At 37.4% G+C, this 27637-nt stretch overlaps 1 protein-coding gene across 1 annotated transcript; it reads right to left on the reverse strand.

The window, feature by feature from the left end:
* Nucleotides 1-367: 367 nt before the first annotated feature.
* On the reverse strand, nucleotides 368-27605 carry GNS (glucosamine (N-acetyl)-6-sulfatase). The gene is made up of 14 exons (XM_060777523.2): nucleotides 27242-27605; nucleotides 22893-22952; nucleotides 20826-21032; nucleotides 19409-19474; nucleotides 17927-18025; nucleotides 16630-16797; nucleotides 13519-13601; nucleotides 12371-12489; nucleotides 11923-12026; nucleotides 11601-11702; nucleotides 10246-10353; nucleotides 9894-10004; nucleotides 6323-6483; nucleotides 368-4687 (listed from the first exon to the last, which is right to left on the reverse strand). The coding sequence occupies exons 1-14, from the start codon at nucleotides 27419-27421 to the stop codon at nucleotides 4612-4614; spliced, it is 1644 nt and encodes a 547-aa protein (XP_060633506.2). The 5' UTR covers nucleotides 27422-27605; the 3' UTR covers nucleotides 368-4611.
* Between the last annotated feature and the right edge of the window lie 32 nt (nucleotides 27606-27637).

The following is a 27637-nucleotide window of genomic DNA, read 5'->3' on the forward strand; positions in this document are numbered from 1 at the left end:
TAACATGTTAAAAGATCAAAACAAGCAGACTTTATGGGACTTGGGCTTTGTTATGCTACACAGGCTATGGATTGAATGCCAGGTTGGGGGGGGCTTATTTTCATTTATGCCGTTTTTAAGAAGTTGAAAAATATTGCATGATTCAACATTAATCAAGATGTGGTCTGGATGTTCTGCCATTTGTGACAAAGCCATATGAACTTTGGAGCATTGTGCATATGACATGTTTTCACAAAACCTTACAATTGTTTCTCCTCCATGCTTACCCATCAAAGAACCGGCAACCTACCAGAACAAATAGCATTTTAATTATTCAAATGTGTTTCCCAACCCAAACAAATACTTTAAAATACTCAAGCACTCCATATTTCTTGTAGACAGAATTTTAATCACTGAAAAGTGCAGCAATAATACAGGGTTCTTCAAAGGGCACTTCCTAAACAAAACACTATGATTCATGAGTTAGAAAACAGATGTGAACAGTTTGTCATACTGCATTGAGTGAACACATCAGGAATAGAAATACAGTTACCGATGAAGATGACTGACCAATTTCATCTGCCGACAGCGTTGGAACAATACTTATTCTAGATATTACCTTTTCTGTTGTACAGTAGAGAGGAAAAAGCAAATACCAATGAAGGCTGCCTATCACAAGCATTAAAAAACCAATAGGTGCAACAGCTGTCTATTCCTCTGTGCGTCATCAAATAGGTAGACTTTCAGGATGATTTTGGTTTTTTTTTTATAAAGAATTTGCATTTTGACCAATTGAAAGGGCTTTTTAAAAAACAGGGTACACATCTTATGTTAATGTAGTCTAGGGAAGCATTCTTTAAGCATCACTTGCCCCTAAAAATCGCTCGCTAAGACATATTATTTCACTTTAATTAATAAAACTTACTTACTGGTTATCAAAACAACAAGACAAAACCAAACAGATAACAAGATCGCATTTAGAACTGAAGTCAACTCAGGGCTACTTCTGTTACATTACAGCTGCTCCATTGTGGAGAGCAGTTGTGTGCACACCTGCCTGTCACACACTTTAATTCCTATCCATTTTGACATGGCGTGATTTGTTGCCATGTTACTGTCAAGCAGGTCTTTGTGTAAAATGTAAGTGTGAATATAACTACGTTTTCTTTAAGACTAATACTCTGTAAGGCCTCTGTTGGTATCCAACAACTGGATAGCTCTTTTGTGGTAAAGTGCAATGATATGAAAGATCTTGCCCACTAGAGCACATAAGATAGGACCATTTGTAATCTTCGTTTCTGCAAAAAAGTGATTAGGACCATTGTATTTTAAGTGTTCAGCAGCAAGGATTGGAGATGGGTCTCATTGGGGAAACCCAAATCCATTTGTCTTTCTCTCTGGAAACAATATTTAAAAGTTTTTTTTACCAACCCATTTTAAGATACAAGTTAATTGGATTTAAAATGTAAGAAATCTTTTAAAGACCAAAATGGAAAAGCGTGACATGTATTTCGGAGCAATCTTCAGTTCCATCTTACAAATTCTAGACTTTCCCTGAACTGAACATTGCCTTGTTCATAAGTGCATTGGGTATTTGTGAGAAATGAATTGGTGAATTTCAGCTGTCGTAATATTTTAGACAGTGGTTCTCAACCAGTGAGTCTCCAGATGTTTTGGTCTTCAACTCCCAGAAATCCTAACAGCTGATAAACTGGCTGGGATTTCTGGGAGTTGAAGACCAAAACACCTGGAGACCCACAGGCTGAGAACCACTGATTTAAGAGAAACTAGATCAGATATGGAAAAATTCAACAGTGGGAGTAAATACCTGCTAGTAGGTTTTTACACTGACTTGTATGATTACTTTCTATAGGATGGATGTTTTTAAACAAGACACGGAGCATTGTTTGTTAACTTTAAATGCTTCTCTGAGTCTACCCATACACAGCATATTATTGACATTTGGGGGAGGGGGGATCACTTGTATCTATAATCAGAAGCTGGATCACTCATTACTTTGGCTTACCAAACTATTCAGGGTCATATTTGCAGTTACCGTGGAAGATTCAAACATGGAGGAAGAGAAAAAATAACACCTTTTCCTGAAAACTAGATCAACCCCCTTCCCAAAAACATTCAGTTAGCTATGAGTAGTAGAACTGACATGCATTTTTAGTTTATAAGAACATGAATTATTTGGGTAAACAGTAAACCAGAAGGAATGGAGTTGTAATACAAAATGAAAGTCTGAGAAATCTGAATAAAAGAATAAAACTAGCGGAGATGTTTATCAATAGGGGACTGCGGATTCCGTGCTTTCATGCACAGGATCAGAGTTCACTGTAAGGCCCTGTTCAAGCATTTAATTTTGTACACAAATCTTAAACCACACATCCCCGCCATCTCATGTCACTTCCCTGGTCCTACTGACTGTCTCCTGAGAGGAAAAATAGTCTTACACCTTCTGTAAATTTTCAATCTGACTTGCAACAATCCTAGTCAATGTTACACAGCAACAATAGCAATTACTTCCTTCTGAGTCATGAGTAAAAAAATTCATAAGTTTGTTTAAGCAACTAGTGGTTATTATCTTCCAAGAAACATATAACTAGCCTTCCAATTTCTTGCTCTTCTTCTGAAGAAACTTTCACATTATTTGTGAATGCCCAAACTGATATTTGCTCAAGAGGAATTCTTCTGACACTCATCTTTTTGCACAGGCATTTCCCCTCAAATTGTACACTCTGGTACGTTTATCTGAGTACATGAACATTAGACAAGGAAGCTGCATGTATATTCCATAATCCCCTTTCAATGTTTAGATCAGTCAGATAACATATACTTTGCAGGTATTCTGAATGAAAAAACCGCCTTGAAATGCATGCAACTTCTGATGTAATTACTTTGTGTATCTAGATAGACATATTGTGAAAAGCATCCATAGAATCCAATACAAACATATAAGGGTGTGAGCAGTTTAGCTTTCCCATGGAACTTCACCTCAAAATTATGAATGGGGAATCAGTTACCACAATATTGTATCTGTCTTAAAATGCCTCTGTATATGGAAAGTCTTATATAGCAGAAAGAAATCCAGGCTGCAAGGCAGTGTTCACAGTGAGCACATTCCTACAAATAATGCCTTATACGTATACTCAAACGGTGCAGTCAAATGAGATCGGCCAAACATGCCGAAATATATAAATTGGCTTGAAACAGCAGCCTATGACCAACTGAAAACTAAAGTTTGTTTCTCGCCTGACTGTTGAAACCCACACAACTGATATATCCTCAGCTTTCCTTCTTGAGTTCACAGGCACAGTGTGCATTATTAGAACATTCTGGAAATAAAGTCAATTAATACTTCCTTCTTTGGACTCACATTAAGTGCCTACAACTGTTAAAAAAAACTGTATTAGGAAAGAGTTCTCAGATATCCTTACTTGTGTGTATATTCTGCTTAAATGATAAATCAGCTTATATGTATACAAAATAAATGGTCCCCAACCTGCAGAATAGCTTCTATACTGGTTGTGCACTACTTGTACACAGACACCACACAAGTGACATTGGCCTGGCATCCAAATACATTTCTATCAAGAAGTATTATAATTAAACAACTTTTCTGGATACTGATTTTAAAATGCTGATAATTTCTAAACATCCATGCAATGCTAATACCACATTCATAAACAGGCATATGATACTCAAGAATGGAAAGGAATGAACTGTTTTTTCAAGTCAGTACCAAAGAAATGATTTCCCATATTCTCAAGATGCAAGAGTTCCCTCATGCAAACTGAGACCTGTTCGCTTTTCTTTTTAAAAAATCCTCAACCAACCTTCTCACATGAGGCAGTAGAACCTCATTCCTGGAATATACGACAACATTAGGATGTTAGCTATTACTTTCCTTTTGAAAATGCAAACTGTCCAATTAAACTGTAACACTTAAAACTGTTAGTTTCTATACAATGTAGAAAAATATGATGGATGCTAATGTGCCATTCATCTTGGGGGGAAATGCTCCTTTAGGGGTTGACTTGGTTCTGAAGTGAATGCCAGAGCTGATTGTATACATAACAGGCCAATGTAACATCTGACAGTAACAGGCACACAAGTTCTAATCAGCAATTCCAGCTGAGCCCTGAAAAGCTGAGAAGAAAATGAATGGCAACCTCCCTGGTTAACTTAATTATACTAGATTCAGAATACAAATGCAACCAATCCTCTTAAAAGCTTATTAGGTACTGGCTGTAACTAGGAGAAGGCCGCCTGTAGCCTCTGCCTAGATAGCTGGTCCAGCATACGACCACCTCTCCATGGAGTAAGCTCTTAAGAAGCTAAGCCTCGGTCTTTCATTTACATCAAGCGGGGAAATTCGATGCGTGTCAAAAATTAATACTGCATGTCAGGGTGAAACTTTTTGAGACTAACGTGGTAATCAGATTTGGGTGGACTAGACTGACCATGTCTTTAATAAACATGTATTGCACAAGGTGGCAACCAGCTTGAGAGGTTATTTTCTCTCATAGCCAGCTGATCAAGTCTTTCAGATGTAGTCAGAGTGGATTAGGCAGATCTTCTGCAGTCACTTTGAAAAAACAGACACATGTAGCAACTAGGTTAGAACTATAATGAGCGGGTAAAAAGTCTGCGCGTCTGAATTCCATGGTTGCTGAACATCAGGTGTGGGTTGAATTTGTACCTGCAGGGCAGGGAATAAAAATTTAAGTAAAATTTCTCTCTGGTTAGATACACATTTTAGCACATCTGCATTATTATATATACAGTACTATTATATATCTATATATTGTACATACACAACACACATTATATTAAAGCATTTCTATATTAACATATTAAGACTGCTTTTTAAAAAGATTATACAGGCAGCCCCCAAGTTACAAGCACTTGACTTAAAAATGACTCTTAATTTAGAACGGAGGTGAGACAATAGGAAGTGAGAGAAATCTACCCCTCGGAAGGGAAATTCACTCTTGAAAGAGTTATCATGGGGGAAAGGTGTCTCAACTGAAGCTTTATCACAAATCTGTGTTTCCGCAACAAGCCAAAATTTTCTAAATAGATATCATCTCACTTTCTGTCCCTGTGATAGTTGGATTTTGAAAATTTTGGCTTTTTGTGGAAACACGGATTGGTGATAAAGCTTCAGTTGAGATACCTTTTCTCCACGATAAGATTTTCAGGAGTGAATAACCCTTCCTAGGGGTATTTTGTTGGAGTTACACTTAAAAATGTACTTGTTCTGACTTATATACAAATTCAACCTAAGAACAAACCTACAGAACTTAGCTTGTTCATAATTTGGGGACAGCCTGCACTTTGGTTCTGAAAACAAGTAACTTAAGAAAATATGTGGAAATAAAGGTTCTCACTTCTGAAACACCTGGGACCTCTAGAAAATACTGTAATTCACCAGACAATAGTCACCACCACATAATAGTCGCAACCCCCTTTTTTGGCCTCCCTAATTGGTATTTTTCTTTTCTTCATGTGCATTAGAGCTGGCTGGGTTTAGGGTCTTCTCCCTCTTACCACCTCAGAGGGAAGATTAAAAAAAAAAGAAACAGAAATGGAGTCAGCTGGATCTTTTTCCAGACTCAGCCTGCTCCCTTTTTTTTTTTAAGCTGTCTTGCTTTTTTAAAACTGTCTTACCTCTGAAGAGGAGGCTAGATCTGGGGCTCTCCCTCTTACTTCTGAGGAGGCAGATGGGAGAAGATCCAGCTGGCTCAGTTTTTATTTCTTTTTAAAAACTGCCTTACCCTCAAGGAGGCAGGAAGGAGACTGCAGATCCCCAGATCTAGCCTCCTCTTCAGAGGTAAAACAGTTTTAAAAAACAAATAGTGGAGTCGGCTGGGTCCGGGGCTTTGACCTCTCCCTTCTGCCTCCTCGGAAATAAGAGAGGAAAACTCCCAGGCACAACTGGCTCCACACATTTTTTTTCTTTGCATAATAGTCGTACCCCCTTTTTCTGAAGATAATAGGCGATAAAAAGTGCAACTATTACACGGTGAATTGCAAAAGATGGGAACCATTCTGAAATACACATATCCTGGGCTGTTGGGTGGAAAATGGGAAGCCTCTCTGTTTTCCCTTCTGCCAAATTATCTTCAGATCTAGTCTCAAATTTACTGAGTAATTTTCTTCTAAGCAAATATTCATTGTATTTTCCTTACTATGCTTATTAAAAATGCATTTGCAGCTAACTTTTCCTGAAAGTATTTACAGTAGAAAGCACACTGAAAAAAAGCCTACATGAGTCAACAATTCAAAAATAATATCAACTAATAACTAAAATAGGTCAGAGCTGCATGCTTACCCGTAATCAAAGACTCCTGGAGTTCGGCATGTTGTTCCAGAACAGGACTGCAACATCATTAGTCGATAGTTCATCTTTTCTAAGATTTCTTGATCTATTGTTTTTGCAATATTGGTAATCTGATGTGGATCTGCAGTCAGGTTATAAACCTCAACGAACACCTTCAGAAAATCAAAAGTGCCAGTGATACATTTAGTTTTCATTGATTGGAAGATTGTCTAGAATTGCAAACACTGTTCTCTGCTACATGAAGGAAGCAACGCAGAAGCATTATATACATTTATTCACACATAAAATCCATTTAGTGTAGTGATACCTATAAGAAAAAGGAAGCTCCTGGTTTTGTTACTTCAGGGCACTGGATTTCATGGGAGATGCTCATGACTTTATGGGAACTATCCATGGTACTGACATGGTATTATATAATTTTATTCATCATCCTTTTAAAATCTCAAAATAATTTGTATGTGCTCTCAGAGGTCTCCCACCAAAGAGCTAGCTGGCTTTTTACATGCTTATTTATTTGCTGCATTGATTGATTTGTTTCCCACCTGAGACTCTAAGCAGCTTATAATAATAAAATAGAGCAATACAGAGTACAAAAATTTAAAAAATAATTAAGCCATACATTCAATTAAAATACTACTTTTAAAATATTAAAAATCGAAACAATTAAAGTACATTACATACCCAAAACTGCAAACACATAATTCCTCTCTGCCCAACTAAGGCCAAATGCCTGTTTAAATAAGAAGGTCTTGTGCTTGTGAAAAGATAAAACATAGGGAGCAAACTGAGTCTCCCTCAGGAGGGATTCTCAAAGCCTAGGAGCAGCCACTGGTAAGGCTTTCTGGTGTTCTCACTTGCCAAGCCTGGGATGGTGATTCAATGGAGAGAAAGCCTTCCCCTGAAGATGATAAGATTCAGACAGGTTGCTTAGTTTTAGGAAGGCCCTTAGCATAAGGGTAGAAAGGCACAGTTGAGCCCCATAACCAATTGTAAAGAATGCAGTGAGGTGCAGTTCGATATCTGGAGAGCTACTTCTGATTCCACTTCTGTTGTAGTGAAGTGTGAGATTCTTTCCCAACTATTTCTGAGGCTGAACCAGATTTAATTATTTAAACTACTCTAGGTATAGTACAAAGAAAATGACAATGTTTTGGGCCGACCTTAAGCCACACTAGTAGGTTTGAGTCAGGTCAATCGTATAATAAGTTCAGGAGTTCTAACAGAAGCTTGGTTTCACCTAATTAATGAACTTCCACCTGTATGCATAAAATTGATAAGAGCTTCAGTGTTCAAGAGGACTTTTTTTCCAGAAAAGCAAGAAATGATAGACTAAACATACAACTGGAGATTTATTTTTAAATAATCACATGCTTTATCTTGGTACTTCAGACAAAACCTGCATGTTTTGTCTATAGTAGCAAGATAAAGCGTATGATTATTTCAGAAGAGAACGTAGCTTACAGAGGTCATTGACAAATCAATGTTGGACCCTTCAGAGAAGTCACAATATATTTGAAACGCAAGTTAGATTTAGGCACGTACAAGTGGATTCTTTGTGCCCTCCTCCACTTTCCTGAAATTGCCACACAGAGGATGAGAGGGTCATCTAAAACTCCGGAAGATGGTGTCTGAAAATCAGATGGCAACATCCTGAGAAGAACTAAATTCAAGGGCTGTGCTTTCACCTGAGTTTGACAACTTAGCCCTGTGCCTCCCTGCAATATTTTAAGAGGGATAAAGGAGCACCTGCTGGTAAGCTGATATAGGAAAATCCTACTTCTGTCAGACTTGATTGGGGTGTGTATGCAGGACTACAGATGTAGACAAACTGTAAATCCCAGTGCCCTAGTTAGCAGCGCCAATAGAGGAATGAGGAATGTTGGGAGTTACAGTTCAACAATATCTAGAGAGCCACACCATTTCCACCCCTGGTTTTGAGGTATGCACCCAAGTATGGATTCACATCTTTGTAATTCACCTTCGCCACCAAGAAAGAGAGAGCCGGAAAAGAATAAAATAAGCAATTTTGCACTTTTCAGGCCCTCAATTTCACCACACAGACAGAAAATCAGCTTCATGATAGAACAAACTGGAAGTTGTTAGGGAGCCAGCATCTTACTAATGAGATTTTAATTTTGCTTCTAAAGAGAGAGGCAAGTCATAAAATCCTCTTAAAGCCAATTGTCTTGGCTCTCTGTGTGGAAATGCCTTCTCAGTTACCTGAATTATTCCAATTTGCAAGCGAACAGGTCACGTAGTTCAAATTTCTCATTAAATAGCACTAAGTGGGCTACACTTTACAACCAGATATACATTTTGATTTTGTCTCTCACACTTTTGGGTTCAATTTTGTCTGCAGCAAGCGGCTGTGTGTCTTGGGAATATAACCAAGATCTGCCTACTGAGTTTCCTTAAGCCTTAAATACACTAGCTCTTTAAAACCGAGAAACAGAGATATTCTTTGCTAATACCTGTAAAAACTAAATGATACTAAAACTAGATATCTATTTCTACTCCTAGTGTAATAGGATGGCAACTCTGTTTGCTCAGCTGAAAATCTGCATCAAAAATTCCCATCAATATGAAAGGAAAATAAAGACAGAAAATAACCCTGCATCTAAATCTGAATGCAACCCTCACAAAGCTGTTTGTGGCCTTTGAATCCTCTAGATCAAGGGTCCTCAAACTAAGGCCTGAGGGCCAGATACGGCCCTCCAAGGTCATTTACCTGACCCTCGCTCAGGGTCAACCTAAGTCTGAAATACCTTGAAAGCACACAACAACAGCAACAATCATATCTCATCAGCCAAAAACAGGCCCACACTTCCCATTGAAATAGTAATAAGTTTATATTTGTTAACATTGTTCTTCATTTTAATTACTGTATTGTTTTTAAGGGGTGTTTTTGCATTACAAATAAAGTATGTGCCGTGTGCATAGAAATTCATTCATCTTTTTTCAAATTATAATCCGGCCCTCAAACAGTTTGAGAGACTGTGACCTGGCCCTCTGTTTAAAAAGTTTGGGGACCCGTGCTCTAGATAGTATCATTTTACTGATCAAACAAAGAGAGGCAGGATTCCTCTCTCAGAAGCCTCCAGGTTACAGGTTCACTTTGCCCATTCAAAGCACTCATCTTTTTTTACAAATATAGGAGTGAACTCATGGAGATTTTCTATTTATGTTCTGGCAGTCTATGTGACTCATGGAAGATCTCAGAGGCAGAAGGGTGGCCCCTAGACCCACTGCAATTGCCCACTCAATTGTTTGGAATGAGAGAGAAGACTAAGTAGGGACATTTCACAAAAGTTCATGAGGCAGAAATAACCAACTGAGTCTATATAAAAGGACAAAGGGCAGTGCAACTTGTATTACATTTTATCAACACAGCGCCTAAAATCTATAGGAACAGCTCATATTTTCTTAATCTCAATCTTGACAAGTTAGTAATCACTCTTTCTTTAAAGCCTTGATAGCTACATAATTACAATAAATTAAAGAGGAGATAACATGCAAGATTTGATTCAAATATGGTACTATGAAAAATCTATAGGCAAATTACCTCACGATCATCAAATTCACAGTACTGCAAATCCCATGAAGATGATAATGTCCTTACACATGCATACGTGTTGTTATATGCATCTTCACAAACACAATCTGGAAAACAATGCTGGGTGGGGACAGAGAGGAACATTACACTGGTTTTCATTAACACACAAACAATGTTGAATACTGGAAGGGAATAACAGCCTACATTAGCACCAGTCCAAATGCAGAACATGTCCAAGTTTTATAGTCCTTAACATAACACTTTTCTTTCATCCTATATGAGATAGGGTTCAAACTACAATACCTAATCTTTCTCCACAAACTCTCAAGAGATCCAAACTTCTGTATATTAAACTACTTACAGTGACACCAGGGCCAAGAGCAGGACAGGTAGGATCAGTACTGTTATGTCCCTCTCCTTGATACTCCACTAAAACATCTGATCTCCAGGTCACATTTGCATCTCCTCTCTGAAAGAAAAAAACACATTAACACATGTTTGGGTTATGTGTTTTTGTGTGCTCATAAACTAAGTGGAATGTAAACTTCTTAGATAAAAGTGTGTCTAGTCATCATAGTTGTTGAATCTAAGCTTGAACTTGTAATAACAAAAACAAGGGAGATATGTACACTACTCCTTGTGCTCAAGAACACGATGATAAAACAGTCACCTTCCTATGCTTTTTAAAAACTCACACAAAATTTAACATGAAATGTCTTTCTTATTTTTTTCCTCTTTCAAACACAAGAACAGAGGCAGCTGCATCAATACTCAATCTTTTCCACAAAAAGGCTACATGTGATCTTCCAGATGTTGCTGGGTGTCAAGACTATCTAAAATCATTATAGCTAATGGTCAGAGATTCTAGGAGTTGAAGGCCACAATACATCCTGAAAACTTCAGGTTTCCCCAATTCTGTTTTATTAGAGAAGTAACTTCTACTCAGGTAAAGTACATAGGAAGTCTCCTTATAAGATTTCACGACTATTTACCCATATGTTTTCTAAACATCCTCATTAGGAAATGTGGATATGTTATATTCTACTTTTACAATCCAAATAATATTTTTTAAAGTTAGATGCCGGATAAATGTAATTTGTGTTTGCTTGAGAGTTAATATTCAAAATACCATGAACTCTGTGTTGACTTGATATTAATGTTGAAATACAGCAATAAAAGTAAATTAAGACTAATAAACACAAACATTTAATGTAATGTTTTAGGTTGTACACTGTATTGTTTACTTATGTTTTAGTTTTTATGTCTTAATGGATTGTTTTTGTTTTTATTTTATTTTGATGCTTAATTCCTTGTTGGAAATTTTCTATTGTTACTCTTCATTATTTTGTATTATTTGATGTTTCCACCTATCTTGAGACAATGAAAGTTTGCCTTTTTACATGTAAATTGCCCCAAGTCCCTCCAGTGAGAGAGGGCGGTTTAGAAATAAAGATTTTATTGTTATAACTTAATATAAGTATTACTGTATAATAAAAAGAGATTTCTGAATGCAAAAAAAGTCACAGAAGTATCTATTGCCAGCAATTTCCCCGGGTTCTCAAGAAGTCGGGGAGATCAAACCGAGAGATTCTGAATATATTTGCTTTATCACTACAACATACAGCATTACCCTTATCAATAAGAATAAAAAGTGTTGTGGAAATAAACTTCTAAAGGAAGTCACCTGAATAATCATAATATGATATATATACTTACCAATAATGGCAATAATGACATGCCATCCATTTGTGTTTTATTCAGATCATAGCCTGCAATATCTAATATAGTGGGGCCCAAATCAATGTTTGCCACAAGCATCTAGAAGGGAGGAAACACAAAACATGGGGTTTTGATTTAAAATTAAATGGAATAGAAACATGTTACTTCTATAATACCAATAATCGATTGCTTCTGCGGCACGTGCACACTTCCACACGTTTTCTTCTAAGAAATTCCTTCTCTCCACTTACGGTGGACTACTTCAATTTACACTGTAGAATCTTAACATGTAATGCACAGCTTAAAAGCAGCAATATACCTTGTTTGTCTGGTTGGATTTGACTCCTGGTCCTCGAACCAGCAATGGAACTTTAATGTCAAACTCATACAACTGTCGCTTGTCAATAGGCAAAGAAAACTGACCTAAGAAATAAAAGAAGAAATTCTGCCATTTACAATTTATAAGATAACATTATCACTTAGGGAAGACATAATTTGGTACATTATTCTCTTAAAGTTTGGTGCATGCAACCTCTCCTGTTGCTCACCAAAATATTGATAAGTGTCTCTTTATTAGTTTTAATTTAAATCTTATAAATCTGACAACAGATTTGGGTGGCAAATTATTTTCAAGGTGCTAATTCCATCTGTTCACATAGAAATCTTAATTTCTTTTTTTGAAATGTTTCTATTGCATAAATAAAATATCTATGTTAAGTCTTGTTACATAAAAAATATATATACAAAACACTTTATAGACCATTTACCTGTATGAAAACCATTATCTGATGTGTAAAAAATGTAAGTATTATCCAATTCGCCATGAAATTCCAGCCTCTTCAGAAGTTTTTCTATCAGATCATCCACTGAAAGGAGCGTCTGCCATCTAAACGTAAACAAGATTGCTCAAAATGAACAGAGCCAACAATATATGTACATGCATATGTAAGGTGGTATTTATATCACATCTCAAAATAAACATTATATTTAATTTTTTAAGCTTGGTCATTTTTTCTCTTTGAAATGCAACTCCATTTAGTTTTCGCAGCACTGCTCTACCTTATATTCTTATCTAGATAAACACAGTAATATATAAGAGATCAGAACTTGGATTAACTCTCAACTGCTTTTGAAATAATTACTACACAGATTTAACTATAATACTGACCTATTAGAACATGTTATTTATAGTCTTCCTGCCCAATAACATGTTGTATCAACAGCATTATTTGTTTAAAAGTAATCGCATTTACAAGGAAGTCTGGGGTGGTATTCTCATTTTGGCTTTTGGCTTATTCACAAGAAATAAATGGAGCTTGCGGCTTGTTTGCTCCAACAGAGAATAACTAACAAGGAAGCTCCGCTTTTCTCCCTCATGGGACACAAAGCAACTGACAACATCTTAAAATCATACAGATAAACAGACGATTTTATTACATTTTGTTGCTCATTTGGAAAGGAGAAGCCCACCTAGAATCTTATTTGTTTATTATATGTGAAGGTAGCTTACTCTTCTTGATGCTTGCAATGTTGTGAAAGTTATTTCATTTTCTAGTCTGCAAGGTTTACACATCCTGAAATGTAATCAGCATCAAAGGAGTCTTGGCACTACCTAACTGCAGTACAGTCTAATTATTTTACCAACCCTGTGGATTTGGCTTATCCCTTTTGGCAGCAACACAGACAGCAGACATCCTTGAATACAGGTGGTAAGCAAAGCATCTGACTGTTCGGTTGACCTTTTCACTAAACAGTATGAATGGTGTATGTTTTCATAAATGGCATCTCATGTCTGTATAAACTGAGGCTTATTTCATTACTCAGTCCACAAAGACATATTAAAAGCTTGCACTTGAGGACATTTTTGTATACTTTGTTTTGTAAAAACTCTTTAAAAAATTCTTCTCTTTCTTACCTTTTCCTAAAAGCATCATCTAGGAATTGTATTGATGAGTTGGTCATTGGAGTCTTTGCTTGTCTGATGAGCCAATGTTTGTCCTATAAAACACACAATAACACTGCTGAAGATTACTCTCTCACTTTCCCCCATGCCAAAGAGGAACAGTTATATAAAGATCATTAAAAGGAAACAGTCTACGGAATATGTGAAACTGTTTTATTCAGATTACTTCCCAGTAAAACAGAACAGGATAGGATTGTGTGGCTCATAGCATGGACTATGAAAGGCTTTGATCAATAGTATCATTTTAATTCAGATAATGTACAAACAGTGCAAACGAATGAGTGTCTACTCAGAGGTAAATCTGCCTGCATTCAGTAGGGCATACTTTCACATAAGCAGGAGATGCAAATAGTTTAACGCTTTAGCTTCATTGGTACCACAAATTAATGTTATGAACTTTATATAAAATGGAAACGCTGCCTTCATAACAGTCAGGAACTAAGACAAAAGAGCAGCAGTTTTTCACCAGCATATCATTTTTATTGCTGCTATTGATACTTAGTTTTTTCCTAGAAAGCCCCAAGGAGTACAATTTTCCCCTCTAGAAGCTTTGATCATATTACTCTGTGGAAAATGATTTATCTGAATATAAACAAATTGCAAGGAGGTGAAAGAGAAAACATCAGAGCCAGTTCAAGACTGTCAGGGTTACAAAAGTAAGACCTTGAACTGGAGAGAGAGTAGAAAAAGGCAACATAGTAAAAACAGTGAAAACCACATTATTCACAACTCAAGAGGTAGAGAATTCCATGGCCTTCATTTTCATCCAGAATCAGCAGAAATGGCACTAATCTAATCTGAAGGCAACACCATAAATTACATTTTTTTTCAAAAATAATGTGCGTCAGTACTTGCCCAGCAATGATCTGATACATTCTGCAGTACAGTGAAACATTTCAGTCTAGCCAAGATATGCTTCTATTCAACAACAACTGAAGAACACTTTTAAGACAGTCTTCTTGGGGTCTTCCCACCAATATCTGACATCATTAATTATCTGTCTTTTAGATGGAGCCATTCAGGTTCTAAAATCCTAGTTATTCTGATTAACTAATAATACAATTCTATACATGTTGAGTCAAAAGCTATCCAAATATGTTCACTGGGACATCTTTCCACATACGTTTGTGTAAGATTGCAGATTAAAGAACCAGAAAACACTAAAACTTTTATTATAAAATTAAAGGCAAGTAAAGGTGGTGCAGTGGGTTAAAGCGCAGAGCTGCTAAACTTGCTGACCGAAAGGCCACAGGTTTGAATCCAGGGAGCGGCGTGAGCTCCCGCTATTAGTCCCAGCTTCTTCCAAACTAGTAGTTTGAAAACATGCAAATGTGAGTAGATCAATAGGTACTGCTCTGGCAGGAAGGTAATGGCGCTCCATGCAGTAATGCTGGCCACATGACCTTGGAGGTGTCTACAGATGTTGGCTCTTCGGCTTAAAAATGGGGATAAATACCAACCCCCAGTCAGACACGACTGGACTTCATGTCAGGTGAAAACATTTACCTTTACTCTTAAAGGAAGCTGAGTGTCCAGTTTTAAGTAAAAAAATATATGAAGCCAATATATTGATTCTATACTGTCATCGCCTGTAGATTTGAGCATACAAGTGGCAATTCCAATCCCAAAGGACATGCAACCATTCATATGAGGACAAAGAACATATGCAGAACAAGCATAAGAACTGAAAGCATCAGAAACAAAAAAACTGAACAGAAATAAAAAATAAAGGGTTCTGTTATCCCATAAATAGTTTCAAAACACAATACATTACGAGATAAAATGACAAGTGGAAAAAAAACCTTCTGCATAAAACAAGTTCAGATCAAGGGAAGAAATAGTCCAACTACATTCTCCACTGTAAAAAAACACCCTGATCCGGAGTACCGTATCCAGTTCTGGGTTCTTCATTTTAAGAAAGATATCAAGATGGAGTGCAGTGAAAGAAGGGGTATGGAGAACAAAACATAGGAGGAAAGATTGAAGCAGTTGAGCATGTTCAGACTAGTGAAGGGAAGGCTGAAAGATGACAGATTGCATTCTTTAAATATCTGAAGGACCAACACAAAGAGGAGGATTTGTTCTTTGCTGCCCCAGGGGGTAGGACCATGTCTAATGGTTTTAAGTTATGGCAAAAGGGGTGGTGGTAGATTTTAATTGACCAACAGAAGGAACTTGACATTAAGAGCAGTTCCACATTAGGACAAATTACCTAGAGAAATCGTGTGGGGTCTCCTTCCCTCAATGTCTTCAAAAAGAGTCCAGACAGCTATCTGCTGGGAATGTTCTAATTGAAGATCATGCATTGAGCAGGTCTGTGACAAGTCTTCTATGAATCTGAGTTCATCTGTTACAGGCATGCAGCCCCCTACCCACCTCCATCACAAGCAGAGTTAGTGAGGATGAGAGAGAGGATGATGACCCACCCCCTCCCGGCTCTGGAACTCTCTACCCAGGGAGATTATATTAGCCCCCACCCTGTCCATCTTCCGGAAAGACTTGAAGACTTGGATGTTCCCATGTGTCTTTGAATAATGGTTCAGCTACTGATTAAGTCTGCCTATTCCTAATTTCCTGGCTGGATTGCCAGCACTTTATTCCCGGGTCCGGCCCTACAGTTTGTGTTTGGACAAGCCCTTGTCCTGCCCTATTAGTCTCAAATCTGCACATGCCCACTTCTCTCTGCTACTGGCTGTTTGATGTTTGGTTCATGTTTTATGATCTTACATTTTATTGGTTTTATTGTCTTGATATATTTTATTGTTGTATGTTTTTAATTGTGTTATTTTGTAAAATTTGTTTATCTTGGGCTTGGTCCCCATGTAAACTTCCCGAAACCCTTCAGGGAGATGGAGGCTGCTGCTGCTGCTGCTATTATTATTATTGTTGTTGTTGTTATTATTATTATTATTATTATTATTATTATTATTATCCCCCCCCTCTCTCTATATATATATATACTTGTGTGTTTGACTCATTATAGATTTCTGTGGTTTTCAGAAGAAAATCAAGATTATATAACAATGGTTAATCAATATATCTGTAGGGATCAAAAATACATACCTTCCCATGGATATTAAAATTACTGTTTCTTGGAGCACTGACATTTGCAAAGTTCTTCTTATACTGGGGCGCAGCTACCCAAGGTGAGTGAGGTGCAGGAGTTGCTATCATCATAAAGAATGGTTCAAAGTTGGATTTATACTCAAGAAAATCCAATGACATGTTGGCCTGAAAACAAAGATAAGCTTAAACCTCTGAATAATGGTTTCCTCAAACAGTTAAACAGTTGTCCAGTTAAGGAGAACTAGATGCTGCTAAAAAGATTCCTAAGTTACATAGTCATGAATAATTTAAACTGTTGAATTATTTTGAGAGTGCCTACCTGTTATATTTTCTTTTCAATATAAATAAACAACTGTGGCATTAGGAAGCATTGCTATATTCTCAACTTAAGTTAAGAATCTTTAGATGTGGTGCCAAAGAAAAACAATCTGCGATTACTACTTCAAACACTTAAGATTCACAGTATTCAAATACAAGCAGTCACTTTTTTCCAACACTAAACTATCTTAATTTGGACCAAGGACAAGAACACAAAGCACAAAGTCCTTGATGATTTACACAATAGTATATCTATCAGTGGAATGGTCACTACAAGCATGTCAAACCTACTTTCAAACCCAGCTTCTAAACTGTTTACGAATAAAAATGGCACTTAGACATAATAAAAATTGTTATTTCATTCCAGAATACAGCTTGTTACATCATTAGGCTGTGTTGTGATTACATAAACTGTCTAGTGCTTGTCACCATTTATAAAAGGCACTGCATTTTAAAAGGCACTGCAGAGAAATAGTAATTGCTTGTTATTTAAATCTTCTTTTCAAAGTTAACAATAAGGACTGAGATATAATTCAGCACCTTCAGAGCAAATGGGCATTGCACAAATATTGTGTCAGAGCTGAATCCAGGCAAAGGTATACTGTAGTTTAATATATAATGCGACTTCAGTATTCCGTAATGCCCACTGTGGTAACTCTTCCTCCAAATAAAAAATACATGGAAATCAACTTGCTAATACCAAACCATTGATTCAATGGTGCTTAGGATAGCTCATATCACCTACTGGATTTAAACCATTTTAACTGTTCACTGTTATATCTCCCTTCCATTTCTATGCCAACCACATTCAATTCCCCCTCTAGTCCTCTTATAACAGAGCAAAGGACAGTACAAGACCATGCTGTTATCTATAGACTGTAGACTGCAAAGGCTTATACCATAATACATTTGTAATCTAGGTCTAGAGCCAAACAAAAATAGATCTCGGTCAACATACTTGTTGAAAAATTCTTACCAGTACATCCGTCAGATAATCAACACTGTAATTTTCACCATGCCTCCGTGGCTTTCCATTTACTGAAAGTGTGTAATTGTAATACTTTGAATTTTTTTCCTGTAAAAAAACACCCATGTGCATAAGAAAGAGTTTGTGAGGCTGTTGTCAGCATATATTGCTCTATAGCAAATTTAAATTCATACTAGGTCCTACAAGCAATACATTTTAAATACAAAGCATCTTAGTAATAATGCATAGGTAATACTGGATATATACTAATAAGCAGTTATAGTTTTTAGTTGTTTGTTATTAGACCATAGGCTATTTGCATACAAATAAATACATACAATGAACAGTTATAAACCATCAAACACTTATAGATAATCAGCCAGTCTTTGTGATAGTCCCTTAACAAATCCAAATTGATTACCCTTGTGCTATAAACACTAGTGGCCTCCCTACTGCTACCTAGTGAGTTTGCAGAAAATGCAATATTTGAAATGCAAACTATCAGCTCACTCTGAATGTCTACATTACAACTTCTACAATTTTGCTACACAGAAGGATCAGATTAGTTGTTCAATCTAAAGTAACATATTCTGAAAACCACCTTTAAGACCCTTTAGAAATAAAAATGATTCACACAAGCAGAATCCACGTGAAATCTTAATGATTTCGCATTAAACTGGACCCAGACGTGAACAGAACTCTGAACTGGATATCATAATGAATGTATAACTGAGGGGGGCAACTTGCCAGTTCTTGCTTCCTCTTATAGTCCCATAAATCTGTTCCAAAAGACTGGAATAGGCAGAAAATCATGCTAAGTGCTACTGCTAGTGAAAACGTTTCCTGAATTTAGCTCGATTCTCTGAAAGCAAGGACCCTTCTGTTCACAGACACAGCAAATCTGGGTCCAACTCACTAGAGTTTAACTAACATTTTATAACACAAATCTGTAAACAACTTTTAGCACTACAAAGAAAATTCTAGGATGACTACAGAAATATTAATATAGTTGTTTAAATATGTGCCTTTCGGCCATATCCAAATTATGGCGACCCTAAGATGAACCTATTTGTTCAGCAGTGGGCTGCCTTTGCCCAAGGTCACCCAGAATGCTTCCACAACTGAGCAGGGAGTTGAATACTGCCCATAGGTCCTAGTTCAACACTCAAGCTACTACATTACACTGGCTCTGACACTACTATGCCATACTAAAATATATGTATTTTTCAAACCCTTTTGCTTGACAGTTTGAACATACAGGGAAGAAGTCTTGTTATATCAGTTTTTTTCTATTTCATACAATGTTCTCAAATAGCTAGTCATCTTTTCCAAAATCACTTATTTTTAAAGTATCTATTAATTTCTCATTGTTCAGAGATTCTCATTAAATGGCCACTGCCAACCACCAATAGCAATTTGATTCATATTTTCATTTTATGTTTTTTTAATGAAAGAATTATAGCAAGATATAGTTATTAAAAAGACACTTACCAAGGCATACCAAAAACTCCATCCAGGAGGAACATGGCCAATTCCTCCTGCATCTTCTGCTCCATACTGAAATTAAATGATCCAAGATGAACTTAGTCACATATGGTTTTCCAAGTAGGAGTTCAGTCTAACCCAGGTATGGGCAAACTTTGGACCTCCAAGTGTTTTGGACTTCAACTCCCACAATTCCTAACAGCCAGGAGGCTGTTAGGAATTGTGGGAGTTGAAGTCCAAAACACCTGGAGGGACAAAGTTTGCCTGTGCCTGGTCTAACCCATGAACAGCCATTGCCCAATGGATCCACCCCAACTCAAAAGCTAGACCCAAATCAAAATTTAAGTTTTGCTCGTTTGGAAAGTATCTTATATAGTTGTAAAGGATAATCCACAATTAAATGATTGCTGTTTTTGGGATTTTGAAAATTATGCCTGAATTCACAGGTTCCATAGCTTGCCCTTTTCCACATTACAGGATTCATTCCCTTTTTGAGAACAGCTCTTTTTTCTATTCCACATAATGCTTCAATCAGCTAGTCAGCTTCGTATTTTCCGCTAGTTTTTAACAAGAACACACTTCACTAGATACCTGCCCACACACACAGTGAAAGCACTTTGGATTGTATATAGTGCCAAAAACAGCAGGGAAATTCAACTAAATTCCATAGGTTAAAATTATCATTCACTGTACTACCAAAAGATAGCAAAGAACAACAACATACATTTATTTACAATCTTTAGCTGAGAGAAATAGCAAGAATGTGATTATTCATACTTTCGATACTTTTTCTTTTCTATAACAATACCATGCCAAGGAATCAATTTAAAATATATATGGACCAAGACAGTTGACTGTATCTAGTTTTTCTTTCTTTTGCTTTAAACTGTACTAGATGGCAAAGTAATTAATCTGCTGATGCCATATACCATGTACAGCTTCTGCACTGCTGAACTACATGCCGTGCTCCCAAACCCCACAGAACTCATCATAATCTAAAAGGACCACCATATAAAAGTTATGAATACTCTTCCCATACAGACCATGCTGTGCAGTGCCAGCTTTGTACTTATACTTTTCAGTTACAAAGAGTGTAAAATCCCATGACACTAAATTCTTTTTTACAATACTCCCCAGTAGCTAATGTGAAGCAGCCACCTTATAGTGCTTACATGTGAAACTGTATCATAGTAAGAGGTAATTGTAATTGACAGTTTTAAGCATGCAAATATCTATGACAGTTATTACACTAGGTTTACTATATTGATACACTTTTAGTGACAACTATATCTTAAATCTCCTTTTCATACTGTAAATTCCACTTTTCTTTTCTTGCAGTCTACAGTGATGTTTTCACAGTCAGCAGCATATTTTACAAATTCAAGAAAGCACAGCATAGAATAATAAGCAGAGCTATATATACCTCATTTAAATACTTCCCAGCAAAGAATGTCTGATAGCCACATACAGACTTCAAAATAGCTGGAAAGGTATATGGTTCCTGAATCTTCTGCCAGGATTTGCTGCTGCAGTTTCCCTCCAAAGTGTTATTGACAACATGGTGATTATGTGGATACTTCCCTGTCAAGATGCTGGCTCTACTCGGACAGCATAATGCACTGGGCACATACTAGGAAAAGAGAGTTAAAGAACACAGAAAGTAAACAACCAGTAATACTTGGCATAATCAATAAGCTTGTTGACTTTCCTGACTCTTCAGCTCTTAATTGGAATTGAAAAAAATTAAGAAATTTTAATTCTTATTCTAGTCACCTTGACACAAGCATGAACAAAATTACTAATGTTGGCAGTTTACTAGGAAGAAGCTGAAGCAAAGGCATTACTATTTGATAACCTACAAGAACAGTTTGGATTTTCTATTACAGCTTTCGGTTTTGTTTCTAAAAGTGCTCAACATTGAAAATTATAATGTAGCATAGCATATAAAACAAGCACAGAACCTCCTATGCAAAACAATAACAAAATAAATAATATACAACAGATTGTGGCATTTTAGAAGCATACTGTTAATCAGTTAGGAAGAAGGGCCACTAAATTATTCAATAATATCGAAAAGGGAAACAATTAAATGACATTTAAAAGGGAGCCATGAATTCCCCAGGACAGAATTACATATCTGAAAGACATAGCACTCTCCCCTGCATAATGATGATGCCTAGGCTTGCATATTGATGGAACTGTGCTCCAAGCCTACCTGCATTTTTGAGTATGTTTTTAATAGTATAGCAAATAAGACCAAATCTTGTGAGACTTCACAGACATCATGGGCAAAATGTTAAATAGAAATCTGTGAAATACTTCCTGTAGTAATAGCAGAAACTACCACAAAATATGATCTTAATGACAAGAACCATTCCTATCACATAGTCCACCTATATCAACACACAGGAGCAGCAAATACCAAACATACACCTCAGATCAATACACAGAATGAAGTTCAAGTTCTCACTTAATGTTCATCTACAGTAGGGGTTGGTCAAATATGGCCAATAGTCCACAAAAGTCATCCAGGGACTTTGTTCTATCCTTCACGGTCGTCTGGATCTCCCAAAATCTCTGTACATGCTATCAAATCTTGAGGCATTCCTTCTAAATATAGTCAGTCCTTTATGTTCACAGATTCAACCATCCACAGCTTGAAAATATCCCTTCATACTTAAGAATACAAAAAAGAACTCAGTGGGAAAACCAGAAATCCCTTCTGCTAAGGCTTTTCAGCCACTTTTGGGCAATGCAGCCTACTATGCGTCTATGAGGGTAAAGTCTTCCATGCACGTACTCCACCTGGCTCTGGTGTACAGTATAACTGACCACTGCATCGCATGTATACAAGATTACCATAATCTAAGTAATGATAATTCCATGCAATCCTTCAAACACAAAAAACCACAGAGCCTATTACGGCAATATCCAACTCCAACCAGTAGCTAACAGAGGACTGTGTAATATTTTCAATCTGAATAGAAGAACAAGACCTTTTCTGTTCCACATACAGATACAGGACATAAAACAGAAGTACTAAAGGAGGCAGTTTCAACCATTCTTCCTCTTTTTTGACAGCACAATACACTACAGGGGTTTCACTATGTAGCACTCAAATGTGACTCTTGGACAATGTATTTTATTCATATGAAAGAGGCTCTCACTTCCTGCCTACCTACATGACATATTTCCCAACAATACCAAATGATGTCGGTTTCAAAATGAAGAAATAAGAACTGTATCTTGAGGAGAACCAAACTCCCATCTGACTGCTGTCTTAAGGGGAACTAATGAAGTGCCAAAGCAACAGCTCTGCTCAGCTTCTTTTATACCTTCAATAAATTTTGTGCAAATTCATCTGCCATTCTTTCTTAAGTTTGCCTGCAATTTTCCCTTTCTTTTTCCCTACTTACACAATCAACTTGCTTTTATAACAGTAACACATTTTACAAAATCAGACACAGTGAAAACCTAATTTAGTACTTACTGCATTTGAGAATGTCATCCCCATCTCTGCAATGAGGGCATTGGTCTTTTTCAGTGGTGTCTGTAATAAAAAAAAGATGGTAGTAGGAGTCTAGAAAAATGTGTTTATGGTTGGAGCTCTACATATAGAAGGAGGTATGACCTGCTGTACAGAGAACACAGGTAGGATTACATTGCTGCATTTTTTCCAGGTCAGGTTTTGAGCATTGTACAAAGACAGTTTTTACTTAGATTAATTTTCCATTCTGTTTTTTTTTCTTGTTTAACAATTAAGAAACCCTTGCTTGTATTTCAAAAGCAGAGGCTCTTTCATTGAAAAAAAATTAACAACCTCATATATATTAGATTTCCTGTCAATCAATTATTGAGCCACTGCCATTTAATATATTGCCACAGTTATCTCTTCCCATATTAAACTGAAACAATTTATTCAATTCATCAAGTATTTTACCAATGCCAAGCAACTACTATTAGGAATCAAATGCATAAACAAATTAAAATAACCTTTTAATCTATGTTTATTCAGAAGTAAGTCTGAGTTCAATGGGCCATGTTCCTAACTATGGGTATTCTTTCTAAAATGTATCCACCAATAAATTCTGCAGAGGAAACCTACAGTATCAAATATGTAACAAATTAAAACATTTATTAATTTAAAAAGTTCTATTCTGAGGCCCTAACAGATATTGCCAATAATACAAAAATTCCTCCCTTGATAGCAGCTCTTTTAAAAAAATACAAGCAAACAAACAAACAAAAAACAGGAAAAAAAACCCTCTCCATGGTAATTTTTGATGCTTGAGTTAACAGAAAGTGCGCTGGAAGAAAGTCAATTGTCCTTGGAAGAATGTGCTCAAAAGCCTTACAACATTCCTCAAATAAGCAAGAGTATTTCTACATCCTGCACTATTTTACCAATGATAAAGTTGAACAGATCACACTGGAAAAGAATAATCCTTTAAAGGAAAAAGTAGTTATTTTAAAGCTCCAACAAACTGTTCATTGCACAGATATATAATGCAAATTATTGCATGTGAATTATCTTAATGTGTTTCAGAGGAAAGACCTGTGCATAGAAGACAATCAAAATCATGGGCAAACTATCCATGTTGTCTCTCAAATTAAAAGAAGCCAATTCCACTCACTGCCTAACACGTAAGTGACACTCTATCACCACCTGTACTCTGTACATGTGGCCTGTGATTGATATAGCAATCACTGCCCCCTGTATAATATGGCAGGTGTGTGCATTTCCTCTTTCCCCCCATTCTTCTATATTGTAGGTACTATATTCCAGATCACTAAAGTGCACTGAAATGTAAATGCTTCCCTTTGACTCTGGGAACCATGGTTTGAATACCCAATGATCTTGGGCAAGTCATATTTTTTCCACCTCAGAGGAAGACAAAGATAAATTCTTTCTGAACAAATCTTGCCACGATAACCATGATAGGTTAGCATCAAGGCACACATAATTCAAAAACTATTTGAAGGCACACAACAAGGCCAACCCAAGCCCTTTTGCTGCTCAAAACCAACCCCAAAAGGTGCCACAACCAAAAATTAAGATCCACAATACAAATAATGTTCCAGTCATTTTGGCAGCTTGAGCAGAAACTCCTACATATTACTTAGGACTAAATAAATAAATAATAAAAGTAACACTGCTGTTTTTTTCCCCTGGAAGCATATCCAGAGGTACCTTTTATTAATTTTGTTATATTCAGAAAAATACAACAAAATCCATAAAAGTGTGATACCTTACTGGACAAACTAAATGCACAAAATATAACATGCAAGCTTTTGAAGAGCCCCTGGCTTATTCATCAGTCAAAAGATGCCAATGGAGCTGAAAACTTGATTGATGCACTGTGTGCATTTTGGTTGACCATAAAATGGTATGACTGTTTTGTGGATTTTGTTGTACTCTGCCAAAATCATTTTCCTGAAGCAGAAAGCAATGAGATGGGGGCAGGCCCACTCCAGTGATCTTGTGCACAGAACCTAAGAACTTGAAGAAGGTTTTGAAATCTGAAGTCTCTCAAATACCCAAGAAAAGGTCTTTGAGAAATTGTAACATTCCTTCCACCTCAGTTACTTCACCTCCAATTCTACAGGTTCCAATACTAGAATGGCTAGAGTAGTTACTTCTCTATTGGATGGGAGGCCACCAAGAGATACCAGGAGCTGTAGGTTCTATTTCAGAGGCAGGAAAAGACAGACTCACCTTTAAATGTTCCTTGTCTAAGAAAACCTTATGAATTTCATAGGGTTGCCATAAGTATACAGGTGACTTGAAGGCACACAGATAAGCACACAGAGGGAATTTGCTACAGTGTATTGCAATCTCAGTCCTGGCTAAAGGATGAATTGACAATTCTTCTGTGAAATTATCCATAAGTAAGGAAGCATATTTAGATGTAGTTGTGTTGGCCATTCAGCAAAATACAACACAATTCAAATGATACCTCTGTTGACCAACCAAAATGCACAAAATAAATCTATGACTTTACCATCATTACTTTTATTTTCTTGCATGATTTAAAATATATTTTGCCTGATGAAGAGACCACCGGACCTTCAAAAGTCTGCACAGTGTACTTTTTATATTGCAGCAGGCCAATCATGACATCACTTTTTTGTGAATTTTGGATTTTGTCCTACAGGTTGAGAACCCTTCACTGGATTTCTGAATTGCACCAAAACTGCCTACTTGGGTGGCTGAAACAGTGACACCTTTGCTTTCTGATGGTTCAATGTACACATACTTTTAAAGTGTAATATAAAATCACCTTCAGTATATGTATTTGAGGTCTATATAAAACAAAACTGATTTTGTGTTTAGACTTGGGTCCAAGTCTCAAAGATAGCTCCCTCCCTCCCTCCCTCTCTCTCTCTCTCTCTCTCTATATATATATATATATATCTGCAAATACAGGTATTAAAAAATCTGGGGGGAAATCCAAAACACTTCTGGTCCCAAGCATTTTGGATAAGGGATAATCAATGTTCATTTCACCAATTTCAGAGAGAGATTCCCACTGAAGTCTTGGATCTCCCCTCCAAGGTCCAGCAACTCCTAAAGATAAAGAGGGTTGTAGGGGGGAGTGGCAGTGGAGGAAAAGGACATGGATCTGCTGAAGCCACAGACCTAACAGTGCCAAACTAGATAAGCAGAAATATAGTTACATCGTCTTAGGAGGTGTCTAATTCATTTCCCTCCCAACGGAGGGATTATTTAGCAGCATGGAGAATGGAAACACTTGCAAATCGCACCCAGCCAAGAGTCACGGGGAGCTTGGCATTGAACTTGTGTCCAGATCAGTGTGTCCAGACTACTAGGCTCCTGGCTCTGAAGACTGCTGACTAAATCCAGATGATTTTTTGAAATTATGGATTTAAATTATATGATGGTTGTTTTTTAAATATATATATATATATGTATCAATTTTATATGTGCTTTTAAATTTATAAATTGCTTTCAGACCTCACAATCTCTGAGGATGCCTGCCATAGTTGCAAAACGTCAGGAGAGAATGCTGCTAGAACATGGCCATACAGCCCGGAAAACTCACAGCAACCCAGTGATTCTGGCCATGAAAGCCTTCGACAATACATCCTTTCAAATATATAAACATTGCTATCATGTCCCCTCTCAGTCTTCTTTTCTTCAAACTATACATAGCCAGCTCCTTAAGCCACTCCTCATAGGGGCTTGGTTACCAAACCTTTGATCGTTTTTTGGCCGCCTTTCTCTGGAAGTTCAGCTTCCCTGAGGACTGAGGCCCTTTCCACACAGCTGAACTGGAATATATGGTAGTGTAGACTCAGATATCCCAAATTCAATGCAGATATTGTGGGATTTTCCGCCTTGATCTTCTGGGTTATATGGCTGTGTGGAAGGGCCCTGAGCAGAGCAGAATAGAGTGGGAAGGCTGTGACTTCCCTCGATTTAGGCAAGATTGATGCACTTTGGAATCGCATTGGTCCTTTTAGCTGCAGCATTACACTGTTGACTCAGCTTGTGGATCCAGAAGAAGTATTTTGCAATAAATCATATGAATGAATGAATGTAGTTTGAGGAGGGAAATGAGGGTTTCCTCTAGATGCCAAGTCAGACAACTATCAATAAATAAATGTAGTTTGAGGGGGGAAGGGTTTTCTCTAGAAAGCCAGGCCTCACCTGCACTGTCATACAACGCAGCTCCAAACTGCATTATATGGCAGTGTAGATGGGGCCCCGGGCAGGTAAATTGAGTCTCAAGGGTGCCAGACTCACCCATCTCTCCCCCCAACCCCCCCCCAAGGTAGCGGATTTCTCCTTCCATCCTCCCCTCAAGAAGAGATTACCATTCCGCCCAGCTGGGTGTCCTGGTCGTCGGTGAGGATGAGGACCACATTGGGCTTCCTGACTCTGACGGAGGACGCCTCGCAGACGGTTCCAAGGGCCAAGAAGGCGAAAAGCAGCAGCCGGGACCGGAAAAGGGGAGGCGAAGAGGAGAAGGAGGAAGCGGCGTCTTGAGGCCCCATCTTGTCAGCGTCGGGAGAAAAGAGCAGGAGCGCACGAGACCCGCACCTGAGGGAGGGAGAGCGAGCGCGCGCCCGCGTCACGAGAGAAAGATGCGCGCGCGCCCTCCGCTTTCTCCGCTTTCCTCCTCCCTCTTCTTCTTCTTCTTCTGCGACGCTGAGCAGCGCGAGCCCCGCCCCCTCGCTGAGGAGCCCAAGTTAGAGGCAGGATCACATGAC

Source organism: Anolis sagrei, chromosome 5 (assembly GCF_037176765.1).
Source record: "Anolis sagrei isolate rAnoSag1 chromosome 5, rAnoSag1.mat, whole genome shotgun sequence".
NCBI lineage: Eukaryota > Metazoa > Chordata > Lepidosauria > Squamata > Dactyloidae > Anolis > Anolis sagrei.

Coding starts and splice junctions, on each gene's coding strand:
- GNS (XM_060777523.2), bottom strand. CDS start 27,421: ATGGGGCCTCAAGACGCCGCTTCCTCCTTCTCCTCTTCGCCTCCCCTT. Junction 13,602..16,629: donor ATTTTAATATCCATGGGAAG/GTATGTATTTTT, acceptor TGTGTTTTATAG/GACAAACATTGGCTCATCAG. Junction 12,490..13,518: donor GATGATGCTTTTAGGAAAAG/GTAAGAAAGAGA, acceptor GTTTACGTTTAG/ATGGCAGACGCTCCTTTCAG.